The 16,799-nt window shown below is 54.1% G+C and overlaps 4 protein-coding genes across 4 annotated transcripts; 1 reads left to right on the top strand and 3 right to left on the bottom strand.

The window, feature by feature from the left end:
* Positions 1 to 503: 503 nt before the first annotated feature.
* EsH8_II_001529 (uncharacterized protein) lies at positions 504 to 6,901 on the bottom strand (the record flags this gene model as incomplete). The annotated part of the gene is made up of 3 exons (XM_083264827.1): positions 504 to 1,093; positions 1,148 to 6,544; positions 6,613 to 6,901. 3 exons carry the CDS (start codon positions 6,899 to 6,901, stop codon positions 504 to 506), a joined length of 6,276 nt encoding a protein of 2,091 aa, XP_083122149.1.
* A 968-nt stretch (positions 6,902 to 7,869) lies between these two features.
* EsH8_II_001528 (uncharacterized protein) lies at positions 7,870 to 9,746 on the bottom strand (the record flags this gene model as incomplete). The annotated part of the gene is made up of 3 exons (XM_083264826.1): positions 7,870 to 8,621; positions 8,697 to 9,561; positions 9,639 to 9,746. The coding sequence occupies 3 exons, from the start codon at positions 9,744 to 9,746 to the stop codon at positions 7,870 to 7,872; spliced, it is 1,725 nt and encodes a 574-aa protein (XP_083122148.1).
* A 1,519-nt stretch (positions 9,747 to 11,265) lies between these two features.
* On the bottom strand, positions 11,266 to 12,369 carry EsH8_II_001527 (uncharacterized protein; the record flags this gene model as incomplete). The annotated part of the gene is made up of 1 exon (XM_083264825.1): positions 11,266 to 12,369. The coding sequence occupies one exon, from the start codon at positions 12,367 to 12,369 to the stop codon at positions 11,266 to 11,268; it is 1,104 nt and encodes a 367-aa protein (XP_083122147.1).
* Positions 12,370 to 13,829: 1,460 nt separating this feature from the next.
* On the top strand, positions 13,830 to 16,553 carry EsH8_II_001526 (uncharacterized protein; the record flags this gene model as incomplete). Its single annotated transcript, XM_083264824.1, has 2 exons — positions 13,830 to 15,932; positions 15,990 to 16,553. The coding sequence occupies 2 exons, from the start codon at positions 13,830 to 13,832 to the stop codon at positions 16,551 to 16,553; spliced, it is 2,667 nt and encodes an 888-aa protein (XP_083122146.1).
* Between the last annotated feature and the right edge of the window lie 246 nt (positions 16,554 to 16,799).

Raw genomic sequence — 16,799 nt, 5'->3', positions numbered from 1 at the left:
ACATTGGGCCGCCCCAGGATCATTCTGCGTCGCGACGACATGGTTGCCCTTTGTAGTGTACCGCCCCACGAGCCAACCCGGACGAGATTCAGTTGCCAGCCTCCGCATGTCCAAGATTCAAGGTTTCCAAGACGACTCCGTGGCCATGTCGATGTAGAAGGAAGAAGGGTGATGGAGTCAACCATGCGTGCTTTTGTGCCTCCTGCACTTCGCCAAGACTCAGTTTGCCCTTGATCATAACCAGGGAACACACTTTAGCCTTGGGTAGGATGGCTATGCACCCAGCGATGACGTTGAGAAGACAAGAGGTTCCGTTGATGACATAAGAGAGTTCATTTTGTAGAGCATATCTAACTATACACATGTGCAGACCTTTCAGGCCTGCCCTGTTTTCACCCTCCCGCGTGACCATCACCACCCGGTAAAGCCATTTTGATACAGAAGGCAAGTCGCAACCGCCACCTCCATTATCGCTCTAGCCCTGTGAGCTCGTCGCTCGACACCTAGTGTGCTCCCCTCGCACGCTTGGCACCTGCTCCTCCTCCGGCTTCCGAGTCTCCTCTTGGCCTCTTGTTGCCCGGCTGGTAGTCGTTGGCAGCGGGGTTCAATGAGCCACCAGCGTGACCTCCTCTGCCGCCACGTCCACCACGTCCCGCTCCGCCACCTCTCTCCGCCACGCCGCCGCTTGAGACTCTGTTTCCGGCCGCAAAGCCACCGCGACCGCGACCAGCGGGACCGCCTCGTTGTCCGGGTAGAGGAATGCCGCTTCGTTGAGACGGTTGGCCTTGAGCCGCCGGCTGCTGTTGTGCTTGGCCTTGCTGCCCGGTCTGCCCAGCCTGCCCAGCCTGTGTCGCTTGCGTGCCTTGAGCAAAAGGGTTCTGCTGCTGTTGACCCTGGGCCGCTTGCGCGAATGGGTTTGCTTGGGCCTGGTTGCCATTGGCAGCGCCACCCGCGAACGGGTTCGCTCCGGCGTTGCTGGCCGCTGCTTTGATCTCCGTGGGAGGGGGTATTTGTCGCTTCACTTGCGGTGGGGGGATACCGCTAGGTGCAGAGCCTGTCGGTTGCGCTTGGTTGGTTGAAGCACTGGGAGGAGCTTGAACAAAGTTAGAGCCGGTTGTCTGTCGTGCCTCTGTCGGGTAAGGCTTACCATTTGTTGTGGCAGCAGCTTGTGCTGGTGCGGTGGATGGAGCAGAGATCGAAGTACGGGGCGCCGTCTGCTGCGCATTTCCAGTAACCTTTGTTGGGCTCTGCTGAGGCGCTGCAGGGGCTGGCTTGGCAAGCTTGGCCTCCTGCCATACTTCTCCGACGGGTCTTTGAGGTGTCTGGGTCGCTGCAGTAGACACAACCTCGATCTTAGCGTTGGCGCTTCTGAGTTGGCTGTCCTTCATGTTGATCTGGAGGGCAGACTTCTTTTGCGCTAACATCTGACCCTCGTCCCGGGCATTCGCGATTCTCTGTTCAAACTCGGCCTTCAAGGTTGTCTCTGTCTCGGTCTTAACCTTGGCAGTCTGTTCTTCGAGCTTCTTCCTAAGGTTCGAAGACATGATGCTCCGCACGGTTGGGTTGGTGGAAAGGAACTTTCGAATATCGGTATCGGAAAGGTGGGATAAGTCTGCAGAACCGGCGGCCGGCGTGCTGGTCGTGGGTGTTGACGGGACCGCATCGGGGTTTTGTTGCTTGATCGGCGTTGCGGCCACGGCTGGCTGCTCTTCCGCGGCCTGGCCAGGTGCACCACCTTGATGCTCCGCCTTCCAGATGACCTTCTCTTGTTCCATTTTGGTCTTGTACTCCTCCTCCAGCTTCTCGCGAGACTGACGCAACTTCTCATTCAGGGCGTTCCTCATCTTGTCCGATCGCTCCTTGATGGTCTGAGTAATATTCTCCTCAAGCTCGTTCGCCTTGCGCTCGTACTCCGCAGCCTTGGCCTCCGCAGCAGCGATCTTCTCCTCCATAGCTTTGCGCTCCTCGTCAGACAGGCTAGTCGTGCCGTTGGCGGTAGCTGGTTCGGCGTCATTGGTTTCCATAGGCTCTGTTGCATTCGGCGGCTGGGGTTGGGCAACCTGTTGCGCGGCTTGAACGGCCTGGTCTCTCTCGGCGATGACAGTCTGCAGCTGGGTCCGGAGGCTTTCGAGTTCTTGCTCGGCAGCGGCCTTCTGAGCAGAAACGGCGTCCAGCTGGCTTCGAATCTCGGTAAGCTGTTGCTCCAGCTGAGCAACCACCTCCGATGACGCCGATGCTGGTGCATCCGCTGTAGGCTGGATGACAGATGGATTTGCATGAGCATCCTGCTGAAGTTTCTGTACTTGCTGTTGGAAGTTCTGGATTTGCTGCTCAAACTCCGTGCGTTGCTGAGTGGACGCCTGCAAGTTCTGTCTTGTTGTTTCCAGCTCCGTGTTCACCGTGTTGAGTTGCTGCTGTAATTGATTCTTCTCGGCAACCGCGGCATCCTTCTCGTTAACGGCCTCATTGCGCGTAGCAATGGCCTCGTTCTTCTCGCCGGTAAGCTTTCGCGACCGTTCTTTGAACTGGTCCGTCATGCGCTGACGAGAACTCTGCCAGTTGTTTCTCTCCGACTCCAACGCCTGTTTGGCTTCTTCGATCTCGGCTCGCAAGGGCGCTTCGGATTCCTTGAGGGCATCGCGTTCAGCCTGCAGATCAGTGATGGTCTGCTTAAGCTGCTCCATTTCGGCTGGATCAACACGTCCGTACTTCGTAAGAATGCCCTCAGTTCGCTTCTGCCACCTGTCACGGTCCTCCTGAACTTGCTTGATCTCCTCCTCCAGGAAGCCCTTCTGGGTCTGAAGCTCCTCGATCCTAGCCTCGAGAGGCTGAGCCTTGGCTTCCAGTTCCTCAATCTTGGTGTTCTTCTCGGCAATCTGGGCCCGGGCCTGCGCAAGCTCGTTCCGGAGAGTAGCGCTGCTTTCCCGGTAGAGATTAAGCTCATGAAGCTTCTCCATCAAATCCTTATGAGCAATGGATGCTTGGCCACTCTCGGCTTGTGTGCGTCGTTCCTGGTCCAGTTTCAGGCGTGCTTCGTCAAGCTGCGACTGAGAGTACTCAAGTTGCTGTTGAAGGCGTTTGGACTCCTGCACCTTGAGATCGTACTGAACCTCCAAAATCTCCTTTTCACGTCTGAGGTAGTTGTTGAGCTCCCGAAGACCGTCGGCAGCACTGTCGTTGCCGCCTTCAGCGCCGCCGTTGTCATCCTCCATAGATGCGTTGCGACCCTGCTTGAGCGCTGAGAATTGGGTTGTGATGCTCTCCAGCTGCTCGTGCAGGAGTTTGTTTTGGGCGTTGACGTCGTCGCGGCGGGTCTTGATCTCCGACATCTCTTGCTCCAACCGTTGTCGCCTCTCTTCCCAAGAGCTCTCGCTCTGGGTCAGAGCAACCTTTGCAGACTCGGCCTCGGCTCTCAGTGTCGCTGACTGGCTCTTCAATTCGTTGTACTCGGTGCGCAGCTGCTGGACCAACTTTGCAGCCTCGGCGTGCTTGACGAGCTCTGTTTCGTAATCCTGCTGGGCCTTGGCGGTAATCTCAGACTGAGCACGGAGATCCTGTTGGTGGAACTTGGCGGCCTCAGAGTAGCGCTCTGCCTCCTCCTTCAATCGCTTGACCTCCTCGTCCAAGATCGTCTTCTCGTCCTCGTACTTGCGTGCCACTTCAGCTTGTGTGTCACGAAGGTGGGACAGCTCCTTGTTGGAGTTTGCCAGCTCCGAAGACAAGTCCTCGACACGCTGCTCCAGCTCCTTGATCTTGGAGTCCTTGCCCGTAAGAACAGTGTCCATTTCCTCGCGGAATTGTTCCTGGGAGGCTGTGAATTCGGACAGAGCCTCCTCGTTTTGTTCACTGAGTTGCTTGTACTGCTCAGTCTGCTCCTTGGCGTTCTCCAGCTGAGATTTGGCGATATCAAGCTCTCTCTTAAGGTCAGAAACCTCGTTAATGAGATCGCGTACCTCGGCCTCGTTTTCTTGCTCGGTCTGAGTGGGAGGTGCCATGGTGCCAGGGCGAGGAGTAGGTCGGGGGGCCAATCTGCCAGCCCGCTCTTCAGCGTTGCGAACCTCGATTGTGAGCTCATCAACACGTGCTTGCAGGTGGTCACGGCTAGTCTTAACAGCAACGTGCTCCTCGCGGATCTGGCTGAGGCTGGCAGAAAGCTCGTCGATGCGCTTCTGTGCCTCGCGTGCATCAAACTCCTTTCTGAGCTGAAGCTTCTTTCCTTCCTCCATCTCATCCGACAGCTTCCGCTTCGTGCTGGTAAGCTCTTGCTCGAGATTGTCGATCTTCGCTTGCGCCTTGCGTCTGTACTCGGACTCGGAAATATCACGCTCGTTCGACATGGACTGCTGGGTGGCCAAAAGGTTGTTGAGTCGTGTTTTCTCTTGTACGAGGTTCTCGTTGTCTTGATTGAGACGATCTTGGATATCCTTCCACAGCTTCTTCTCGGCTTTGAGGTTCGCCGCCTCGTTGCGGATGCTTTCAAGCAGGCCCTTGGCATCGACAAGCTCTTCGGCAACCTGCTGCGTTCGGATTTCTTGCTTGATTGAGTCCTCAGACAGCGACTGGCTTCGTTTCTGTAGTTCCTTGTTCTCACTCTGCACCGCGACGAAGTTGGAGTGCAGTATCTCGTATCGCTCCGCGGCCAGGGTGATCTGGCTGGAGATCTTGGCGACTTCGCCCTGGAGGGCATTCTTCTCGCTCGAGAGTCTGTCGATTTGCTCTCTCAATGATCGGCGAACAGATTCCTCGTCGTTTCGGTACGTGTCGAACTCAACCTGCAAAGCGCGGAGAGCGGCATGTGGCGATACGCCATCACCCTCTTCGGACTCGATGGTGGCAAGTGGCGGGCGGTGGCCGTCATCGGAGCCTAGGATAGATGCGAGCTCGCCAGCGCTCGCCTTTTGCTGAAGCAAGCGTCTAAACATATCACGCTCCGCCTTGAAGCTCTCCATTGTCGTTCTTAGGGACTTTGTCTCGTCAATCATGTTGGCAAGCTCTTGCTGGAGACGCTCGACAGTTTGATGGTCCTCCACGGCCTGGTGCTTGGCGGCAACAGCTTCTTCGCTTTCCATCTGCTCCGCCAGCTCACGGGTCACTCTCAAAAGCTCTTGGTTCTTGGCTTGGAGCTCTTGGATGTCCTTGAAGGCAACAAACTTCTGCGTGATGAATTGGTGGGTGTCGGACATGTCGGCTAGGGCGCCTTCGGTGACTTCACCACGAGAAAGTTGCTCCAAACGAATAGTCTCCTCGCGCGTCAACTGCTCCAGGCCCTTCTCGCGAGCGTGCATGTTGAAAACGAGCATTTGGATCTGGGTGCTGAGGTCTCGGAGCTGAGTGCGAAGAATCTTGGACTCTGTCTGGGCGTTTGCCAGTGCACTCTCGGCCTTCCTTGCGCTCTTCTTGGCAATGTCGCGTTCTTCGAAGCTTGTCTGTGAAAGCTCAGACATGCGGGTTATCTCGGCTCGCAGGCTGTCTGCCTCGTTTTGGAGTTCCTCGATCTCGGGCGTCTTGGCCTCCAGAAGGGCAATCATGTTGTCAAGTTCTTCGGCAAGCTGCTGGTTGCGTCTCTTCTCTCCCGCAAGCTGTCCCTTGACCTTGTAGAGCTCGTCGATCGCCTGAGTTGCGGTGATGGCAGACTTGCCTCGTGCTGAGGCCGGGGTCGCGAAAGGTGAAGCAGGTCTTCCGAGAAGAGAACCGTTCATGCGGGGTGTCTGTGGTGCAGATCCTGGAGGGGGGCCTTGTTCCATACGGGCGTGCAGCTCGTCGACCTCGCCTTCAAGTTGCGTAACCCTCTCCTCCAGAGCGCGGCAGGTTTCTCTTTCTCTTTCGAGTTCTTGCTGGATTCGTCTGATCTCGTTTGCATGCTTCTCCTTCAAAGCTTCCTTCTCGCCCTCCAATGTCTGCACTCGATTCTTGTGGCTATCGGCCAGCTGGTTCGTCATGTCTACCACTCGCTGTTTGCTCTCGATTTCGTGCTTGTAACTCTCTTCGCTGCGGGCAAATGCTTCCTGCTGCTGTTGGACCTTGGTAAGAGCTTCTTCTGCCTTAGACTGAGCCGCTTCCAGGCGGACGCGGAGCTGCTGTTCACTTCGCTTGAGCGCCTCGATGCTAGATTTGGCGTCCTCGTTCTGGCGTTGCAACTCGGCGATGCGCGCACCCTTTTCACGACGGTATTTAAGGGCCTCCTCGCTCTTGGTCTTGAGCTCGGTCTCGAACCACTCGCTGTTACGTCGGGCAAGGTCGAGTTGTTGCTGAAGCGACTCCTCTCTGTACTTGGCGCTGCTGACCGCCGCTTGGGCAGTCTGGACCGATTGCTGCAGGGACGTGATCTCCTTCTGAAGCTGTACGTTCTTCTGATGCTGCTTGGCAAGCTCCTCAGAGAGTTCCGAGTCGCGAGCGTTTCGCGACTCCAGTAGGGCCATGTTCGCACGGTTGGAGGACTGCAAGGACTCGACTCGGTCTCGGAGGGTGGTGATCTCGGAGTCGTGGTCGGATCCACGCGCCTTGAGCGACTGGAGTTCGTTTTCGACGGTTTGTCGCTTGGTTTCTGTAGGGCCGTAGTCAGCAATCAAGATTGAACCACCAGACCCGTATGCAGCTGCATGGTTAACGGACCTTCCTCCTTCAACTTTTGTCGAACCTCCTCCACTTCTTTCAGGGCCTTGTCAGCCGTCGCCTTGAAGCTCTGACATCTCGACTCGGCGCTGTGATGGGCGCTTTCGAGCTCGATGTCGACCTGCAACTTCTGCGCGTAGAGCTCGTCATGTTCGCGGGCCTTGGCGATGACGGCTTCGAGAAGGCTCGCAATGAGCTCGGGGGTCGGTTCGGTCGTGGCCGTCGAGACAGTCGACTCAGACAAGCCAAGGTGGCTGGCCACATAGCCTACATCCACCGCCGCTGCCATTTTGATCGTATCTCAACGTCTATTTGTCGACATCGAAAGGGAATCTCGAAGTGGTTCGCGGTCGGGGGATGGTGTTTGGCGATGGATTGTGTCGCGCGTTGACACCCCACCAGTCGGAAGGTCCGAAGCAGGATACACAGGTAAATGTTACCGAAACAAAGGAGAAAAAAAGGTAGAGCCTTGTCTTCCGATGACAATCACCCTGAACCCGCCTCTATGGATTGGGGTGGGTGTCGAGGTTGAATCCGGCGACAAGGAGATTGGTTTGGCAGTAGCGTGAATAGGAATCGCAAGATTTTGGTGAGAGCGCGACCTGATGGATGTTTTCCGGCCAACACAGTGCACTGGGCAGGCGCCAACACAAGGCTTGGGAAGCTACACACCTGCATCCACGGGCGACGAAGCCTCTTTTTGGCCAATCACAGAGCCTGTGCCTGGAAGCTGCCTCTGAAGCCGATGATCAACCGGCTGATTAAGCAAGAGCTGTCTTCAGATGAGTGGGGCCGCGCTTTCGGCAGATGAAGTCAGACCTCGCTTACCGAGACAGACCGAACCACAGTTCAAGGTAAGCTTATAAGCAAGCTCTCGGTGAGCTCCGGGTGAGCCTTCGCTCACTCACTCACTTACACTGACTCTTGTATCCACCTGCCATGGCGGCCCCAAAGACAAGCACCAATAACTGACACTGAAAGTGCTCCAAACTGTGTGAAGTTGCGAATGGCTTGGTAAATATGCCAGCGTGCTCACGCTGTTCAGGAGGTAGTTCTCTTACGCCAAAGGTGATGTCGTATATGATTGCCATCGCTACAGTGCACATCAAAGTTTGGAATTCTTTTTGAATACAATGTCTGGTGCCCAAATAACCAACTGCCCATACTATGAACCCAACTTCACAGTTTGATGACAATGCCCCTATGACCACCCTACAGTCGCATTTCCTAATGCGAGCCCTGCTAATGAAGAGTGTCTCAGCGAGACTGCTGACCTGCATCCATCTCAGAATATACCGGTGTTGGGCCAGAGTTCCACCCCATGCCTTCAAGTTCCGCAGCCTTCTGCCCCTTCGCCTGGCCCGCAGGCTGCGGTTCACTCGGCATTTGGTGGATTGGCTGACCATGGGCCTCAGCTAGTGAGGTCTGTCCTTGTGGCTGGGGGTAACCCTCGCCTTGGATCTCATGTGGTGGCGGGAAGTTCTCACCGTACTGTTGGTACTCCTGCGCACTCTGTCCGTGTGTCCCCTTTTCTCCCTGAAGCTCGGAAGGGGAATGCTGCAATGTCCCTTCAGCATGCGCCTGCATTTCTGACGGCATTCTGGCGTCGTTGCTGGTCACAGGCGAAACGGCATCCGACCTTGTAGATTCCATCTGTGAAATGCTCGTCTGAGGGCTCTTCGGTGGCATTGGGGGTTGCAACCCGCCTCCCAACTCATGGGGGCCAGTCATCTCTGGTGGTCCGGCAGTCGATAAGAGAGGGGATTGCGCTTGGTTCTTGCGTCGTAAGATGATGAATGCGACGATACCTGTGATACAGATGACGACGACGCCGCCGGCAACTCCGCCAACGATAGCAGCGATGTTAGGTCCGCTATTGGGCATACCGTTGCCATTCGGCGTTCCGGTGGGATTATCTGCACCGAAACCAGTGGGATATCTACCACCAGCATCCGAGCCGGTGCCGGTAGCGCGAGACCCCGTATTTCCTGCTCCTGCTCCACCCTGCGCTGTTGGATACGTCTGAGCAACTGTTCTCCATTAACAATTGACCTGGAAAAGTTCATGCTATTAGGGATTCTTACCCGACTCTGCAACAGTCGCAATCACCTCATTCTTAGCTGCGTCGCAATAAAAGTCCAAAACACCCAGCGCAGAGGTGACGTCCTCAGAAGCCGTGGAGGAACAGTAGTACTTGACTCTGGACGTCAAAGCACTTGCCATCTGGTCTGAAATACCCTCCTTCAGACATATGCACGATGCTAAAGCTTGAGGGCCTTCGGGGCACAGGGTATTCGAAAACCGCTCTATGGCACTCTCAACACCAGATTGCGCGCAAGGAACCAGAGAGTTATACTGAGCAAGTGCAGTCATATAATACGTCATGTCCCCTGGAGGTGGCGTCGGCTTGGGGAAAGCCGTAGTTCCCTTGTTCATGGCGCAGTATGCATCGTAGAAAGCGATCCCCGAAGTACCGTCAGCCGTGTTCGAGCAGTAATATTTGACACGGTCCAGAATTGACAGGCTGACACGCGCCGAGTTGTCATTCTTTGAGCATACACACGGTGCCATGAGGCTGGCGGGCTCTGGACACAGTTCACTCATCGACCAGAAGGCGACAGAAACGGCACTCTGCGCACATGGCGCCAAGTAGGACAACTCGGCGATATTGGTGATAAATTGCGTGACGATGTTCGTCGTTGGCGTCGCAAAGGTGACTGTCGCGTCAGGGTTGCAGTACTGGCTAAGGACTGCGGCTGCGCTGGTCTGGTCCTCGGATGCCGTTTTGCCACAGTTATAGCTGACCGAGTTGACTATGGACGTGGAGACGGCGGCGAGGTTGTTGTTCTTCGTGCAAACGCACGACTGTAACTCGGTGGCTGCTCCGCCGCATGCCTTGTAGGTCTGAGCAAAGATATTTCGTGATACAGCGTCTTGAGCGCATGGTGCCTGTGTTGGTCAGCTTTTCAAAGCTTCCTGAACCCATCATATGTTGCTTAGTGACATGGTAGTAAGTTTAGGCATACCAGCTGCGTGAAGATAGATAGACCGTTAACGTGGACAATACTTGCAGCTGTTGCAAGATCGATCAGGCAGAGAGACAGCAGCCAAAGCTGGGTTGATACCAGCACCATATTGACACCTAGACAAGCCTTCTGCCGAGTGATGAAACGAATGGAGTGACAGAAAAACGTCGATGGTACAAAAACGACAGGACGAATTCTCAACAAGAACGGCGAGAGGGAGGAGAAAGAAAAGGAGAGGCACAAGTCTTTGCCAGTAAAGGTTCGAACAGATATGGGATTGCCACGGGGCACAGGCTGCACTTGCTAGCACTCATCAAGCCGCCACCCATTCGCTGCCTCCTTGGCAAATTTCGTCTGCATCGTGGGCAGGCAGACGAGTGGTTTGATAGTCAATCATAGCCTTCCCGGTCACTAACCCCTGTCGCGGTAGCGCCCGCCCCCTGCCAGCTGAAAGACCTGAGCCAAATAGTTGTCTAGACGCGAGCCCGGCTGCTATTTGCAGGAGACGGAATGTGTGTCTTTCTCCTAAAGCGAAGTGACCCTTTCAAACGGTCACAGGGTTTTTGAGTTGAGTGTGCCTGTGAAATCTCAAATGCATCTGGAACAAACAGCATTCCATGATTGAAGGGGCGATTTGAAGAGACCCTCATGGGCAAAGTGAGAGGAGGAGCCCACCATCGACGGTTTGAAATAGGGGCAACGGTTGTTCCCGCGTAAGAATGTTGTTCAGTTAAAGTCACGGTAGGGTCGCACAAATCAAAGACATCAGCCCATTGCGGGACGGCTTCCACCCTCAACCATGCCCAGTTGATGCCATCAAATGCAGCGCAAAGGGGATATATGCCGTCCTCTTCAAAACCGGAGTCTCTGATTGGGATTGAAGCCTAGTCCCATCGCAATATTTGGCAGACGGGGGTTGATGTTTGGTTCTCTCTCAATCCCTCCCTTGCATCTGCCTGCCGGCTGTTGTTTAACCGCCTGCGACCAACATCACCGATTATCACTCAAATGAGTGAGGCGCCGACAAACGCCACAAACAGGAACCTGCAGACGCCTGCGCTGAGCTGAGAATGCCATTGGTGTGCCAAGAGGCTTTTCGCTTGTGAAGCACCCCCTTGCCTCAAGGTGCCAAGCATTGACTAACTGGCAGGGCAGCTCAGGGCGACGTCGAAAGAAACAATCCGCTATTCTGCCTTACGGTCTGGACACTAACAGGGGCACGAGGGCAACGGAATGGAGGAAGCGGAGGGGCTACATGGCCAAACTGAGATCGAAGTCGGGGCGGAGCGGACCAGTAACAATGTCGGAACGTCTGTGCCAAAGCGGAGCTCAGTACTCAGCATGGGCGATTGTTCCAGACCCCTTTCACTTTGTCACTCGTCACTTGGGCTCGATGAAGTATAGGATCGATGCGCGTTACCAAACTCAGAATCAGTCAACTTGTAGAGAGGCAAATTCATCCAGGTTGGGCCAAAAGGTCTATCACTCCAACCGCCATGATATCGAAATTCCCATATTGCAAGGTGTAATCATTATGCTTCCATCAAGGGAGCAGTCAATTTCCCATCAACCGTGCCATGCCAACGCACGTGAATCCTCTGCACGAACCAGCGCCAGAGTTTATCATCTAAGACACCACCCGGTGGCCCCCATATCCGCCCGCAAGGCCCTCTCCAAACTTCGACAATGTCTTGTTCATCTTGTAGGACAGCCTCCTCGGGATGCTGTCTCTCTTCCTCTTCCGCACCACCACCTCTTCGGGCACTTCGTCCTCATCTTCCATGGCCTCTTCATTCTCTTCTTCAGAGTTATAGGTCGGCATCGCTCTGCTTCCGCAGGTGGTGCACATGACTTGATCTGGACGGACCATTGGCATATCGCTCTTTCGACGTGTGCGAGTCGAGGTTGGTGTGACGGAGTAGGCTGAACGCGACCTTGGTTTAGAGACGACGTCGTTCTCCGTTGCACGTCTCCTCATAGACCTTGCTCTTCTGGAAGTCACTTCTTGCTCGCTCGTCCAGGTAATGGATGCCTGACGCTCTGTGTTCTGTTTTTCTGACCTGCTCCCGTTGTTACTGGTAGATCGTGTTGTGCCAGCTTCGGCGACACTTTCCTGGTCTTCTCCTCCGTCAAGGATTGCCTGCGCCATATCTGACCAAAGAGCGTACCCGATAGCGTCGTGGATGACGGGCGCGCTGATGAGCTTGCGGCACTCTGTTGACCCCTCCGGTTGGCTCAGACGTCCCAGCTCTTTGAGCTGATCCATTGTCAGGTCGCAGTGGATCTTAACGTATCCTGCCTGCATTTGGGCTTCCCATCTTGCCTCAATGAATGCCTCCAAGAACCTGTTGGCCTCGGCAACGGAATTGCGTCGTTGTTGTTCTTGGGGCTCGAATTTCTTCCCCTCCTCTTTTGGCTTGCGGGCAAGGGCCATGCTGCGGCGGTCTGCGTCAAAGGGGACATGGAAGTAGTGGTTTGTAGATTCTTCATCAGACGCGGCTAGATCCTCGTACCTCACCATGATGATGGCTTCGCCTGGCTCTGTGGGTTGGAGGTTGGTGGGTTTTCGGTGAACGTCTAGTTGAACTGCCGTGTCGTCCAGCGCCATCGTGAATGGTGCGATCGTGTTGATGTTGCTAGCAGAAAAGTAGCTCATCTTGTCTGCCGTGGCAGTCTTGCGCGTGGACGAATTTCTCGAGCTCCGAAGCAGGTTTGGCTGGATATTGAGCATTGTTGATGATGCTGGCATGCAGTACCGGGAAATGCAGAATTTGACGACGGGGGAAATTTTTCTAGTTATGACTGCAATGAGCAGTAATGGAGATGGGTCTCGCAGAGCTTAAGTTTATGTGTACCTCGACGCCATCGGACTCAAGTGTGCTTCCTCTGTGAAGCTTTGCAGAACCATGGGCCGAAAGTTGATGACGCATGTGGGAAGCCTCGCAAGCCATGTGGTCTGGACCAAAGTGGCGCAAAGTATACCTACCAAGCAATTCCCATCGGCCCTTTATTTTGAACAGTGAAAGAGAACGATGTCACTCTCACAAAGAGCATCATGACAATGCATTATACAGCAGGACCCTGTTCCTTTGATGTTCATGGGACATAGGGTCTCCCAAGATAGGTCAGCTGTAAGTATCGTCTTTCAGAAGTCCAATGAGATGCAGCATTGCCATGCTTGCAACATATGCAAGCTAAAGCCATTCAATGGGGCTGCCGAAGTAGACTGTATTTACCAAATTTGTTTACCTAGATTCAGCTCTGGCCAGAATAACCAGCTTTGTAGGTTTCTGAATGCAGGGTTCTGGACGCTATTCAACAGTACGTCTCCCTGTGAGAGGTGGGGTCGAAGGCTGTCCTCGGTGTGGATTCGGTGAGCTGAACCACCCGAGTTCTTATCACCAGACTCGAAACCACTACCCAAGCAGGGCAGACATGCTTTTCCTATGGTTAGATTTTAGAACAGCGTCGCAATTGATGTTGCAATGAATTCAGATAATCCCACGCAACAAATATTACCTCCTATATGGGATAAGTTCCTCTCTGTTAGGAGTATTTGAACTGGGTTTATACTCAGGAGCCCTGTGTAGACGTCTTCCCGAACAGGAGAGTTGATTTCTGAGTCAGCAATAATATCTTTGATAAGTTGCAGCTATTGCAGGCGAGCGATGATGATAAAGGGGCCTTCTTGATCATCAAAGTTTGGTTGCCCCCATACTCAGTCATTCTTTGATGACCCAACAAAATAGACAAGGACTGGGAAAAGACGCTGTCTTATGTAAAGGAAAGTAGCTCTGTGTAATTAAAGACGTAGAAAAAATATTTGAAGTGCTCGATGTCTGTGTTAACCCACCGCTGGCTTCGAGAGCACCTTCCTCACTTACCTTCCCTCATACCGACCTGATTTCACTCACCTGCTTTTTACTCACCACCTTTCTCACCTCGACTTTTTCACATCAGAATCTTTTCTTTCTCCCACAAGCAACAACAAAAATTGACTTGCTATAATCTTTGACCTCCTCTTTGATTCATTCAACAAAAATCGGCTTCATTGCATCTCTCCTCTACCAGCATCACCTGGTTACTACCACACCAATTCATCTTACTTTACATCACCACGAACCAGCCAAGATGGCACAGATCAACGGATTTTCAATTTCCGCCAAACTCTTCCTGTTTCTCTGCACAATAATGAGCGTGTATCATGGCGGCTGCTTCATATACACGCGGATCCCAGCGATGCCGTCCTTCGAAAGCAACCTCAAATCCATCGCCGGCTTCTTTCTCATCGCCCACATCGTCCTCGCTGCCCCCTGGTTCTACTTGAGTCTCCTTGACCCCATCATTGGTTACTGGATCCCATCACTTGCCTTCTCGGGCCAGGCGTCCGAGAATGTGGAAAGACGCCTCAGTCGTTACAGTGCGGCCGCTGTTATCCCCCACGGCAGAGTCATCTGGATGGGCACAAAGTTGCTCGTTGGCTTCCTCTACCGACTTTCTCTCAATCTTCGACCCATCCGCTTCGATAAACACCAGGGGCACTCATCCACCCTCAAGGTCAACAAACAAGTACGATTCAAGCGGGGTCTTGAGCAGCATCAAGCACGAGCAGAACCAACTGGCCCCGTCACACGCTCGGGGGATGATGAGACATCGACCAAGAAACATCTTACCGCGGAAGAGCAGCAAGAAGCCGAGGCCAGAAGATGTCCACACGACAAGTCGCGTTGTCTGCGAATGAAAGAAGATCGCGAGAAGGCACTCAGGGATAACAATCGACTGGCAACGGAGTTGAGCAGGATGGAAGAACGGGAAGCCGATAAACGCGCAGCTTTGGTTCATTACCGCAGCCCTACCACCAACTACGACTACGAACTTCACAAGGAGCGTCGGGAGCACCGATCGGCACGCAAAGCCCTTGAAAAGGCAAATGAGGAACTCGCACTTTACCGAAATGAGGCCGAGAGCATCAAGGCGCTTCAGGCCCAGCTTGCCCAATCCGAGGCACAATCCCAGGAGGCGATCAGACTGGCCAACGTTCGTGCCGACGAAGCCGAAGCGGAGCGAAGAAGAGAGCTCGAGAGGTCTTACGTCGCCAAGGAGGAGCGTGAGAAAATCGTCAAAAAGTGGCGGAACCATCTCCAAGAAGTGGTCATAAGAGCACGAGAACGAATTGGAGAGAAGGAGGCAGAGATCACCGCTCTAAAACGCGAGTCGGACGCCAGCAAGCAGAAGAAGGCAACCGTATCCCCTGATTTCGTCGTCAACGCCCAGAACACGATTGCCGCGAAGGATGCACGAATCGCGCTGCTCGAGAACCAGCTCACCGATACCGAGAACGACCGCATTGCGAAGATGCAGTTTGCCGAGGCCAAGTTCGAGGAGCAACTGAACCTCATTGATGCCATCAAGAGAGAGTGCGAACAGCACATGCAAATTGAGCGGGCGAAGGCCGCCGAGATGAGAAAGGAAATCGCCTCTCTCGAAGAACAGCTCTCGATCGCGTCCGCAGCTGGTGCCAAGATCACCAATCGTTTGGGAAAATACCAGGCGATGAAAAAAGAGCAGCAGGCCAAGATGGCATCATTGGAGACCGAGCTCACAAACGCCAAAATTCAGGTGATCAGCCTCCGCGACGAGGTTGCCAGCCTCCAAGAGCAGCGCAAACAGAATGCCGCGCAGGACACCGAAGTGATGTCGATCAAGGAGCAGCTAGCTGGTGTCATCGAAGGCCACAAGTGCCAGATGGAGCAAGCGAAGAAGGGGTTCCAGGAGCAGGAAGCGCGAATCCGCGTCTCGGAGAGCAATCTTGTGGCTTCCTACCGCGAGATGACGAGCCTTCGGGAGGAGCTTTCTCGACGCCAACAGAACGAAGAGGCTCAGAACAACCGCATTGCCTCACTTGAGAGTCAGACGAAGACTGCATGCGAGGAGGCGATGGTACTGCAGAAACAGATTGCCGACATGCAGAACGAGGCGCAGGAGACATTTGCGGACCAGCATGAAACGATCAAGGTGTTGAGCACTCAGCTTGATATGTCGCGCCAAAAGAACAAAGACCTCAACAGCAAACTTGCTTTCTCAGAGCAAGCCACCATTGGAGCGAACCAAACAGTGGCGGAATGCAAGTTTAACGGCGTTGATTTAAAGAGACAGGTTGTCTTCTTGCGGAAGAAGCTCGAAGAGGCCAGTCTCAACGGTGTCAGAGATCGTGAAGAGCTTGCAAAGGTCAAGAAGGACACTGAGAGACGGATCGCCGATCAGACGGACAAGATTGCCGACTTGGAGCAGCAGGTTGCGACTTTACAAGCGCACGCTGAGGCTCTCGCGGGAAGCTAGCAGCAACCCCAGTCTCAGCCGAACGATACTCAACCGACCCAAGAGGAGGTGGGTCTGATGGCGTTGCTGGAGGGGTATATGCCCACCGCGAATGAATTCGAATGGAATGACATGGATGGAATGTTGAACGAAGCGGAAATGAACATGGCGAGCAACACGGAGAACGCTTTGCAGGAGAACGACATGCAGGAGAATGACATGCAGGAGAATGTCATGCAAGAGGAAGACAAGCAGGAGAACGACATGCAGGAGAACAACACCCAGGCAGACGGCATGCAGCAAAACGACATACAGGAGAATATCATGCAGGAGGATGACATGCAGGAGAACGAGGACGAGGACGATGCCCTGACCAAGGACCTTGAAAAATATTTCAGGGACTACGATGCTCGCACTTCCGACACATTCAACATAGGCAACCCACTGGAGGGAAGTGGCATCACCAACCCCTTCGCGAGCCCTGCCGTGGGCTGGGTGCCAACGCAAAACTACCGGAACGCATTTGCGAGCTTCTCGGCTGCTCCCAGCGCCACTACTGCTACGTCTTCATCTCCTGCGGACACCAAGCGCAAGTAAGAGGAGAGAAGAAGAAGCTCACGGAGGGCATCGCCTCCAACACATTATGTACCAGCCTCCCCTGACTATTTGGGGATGCTTTCCCGCACATGTCGCCCTATTTGACGGCTCGGGGGATTTCTGAATTGTCCGACAACGTTATTTGTGTATTATATTGGCATCAGGACGGCCGGCGAGCCGATTGTTTATGGGTTACCAGGGTATAACGGAAATGAAAAGTGAATTTTGCCATGAAGTGGTATTCTT

Source organism: Colletotrichum jinshuiense, chromosome 2 (assembly GCF_051148585.1).
Source record: "Colletotrichum jinshuiense chromosome 2, complete sequence".
Classification (NCBI taxonomy): domain Eukaryota; kingdom Fungi; phylum Ascomycota; class Sordariomycetes; order Glomerellales; family Glomerellaceae; genus Colletotrichum; species Colletotrichum jinshuiense.
Note: the sequence above shows the minus strand (reverse complement) of the source record. Positions and strands in the feature narration are given on the sequence as shown.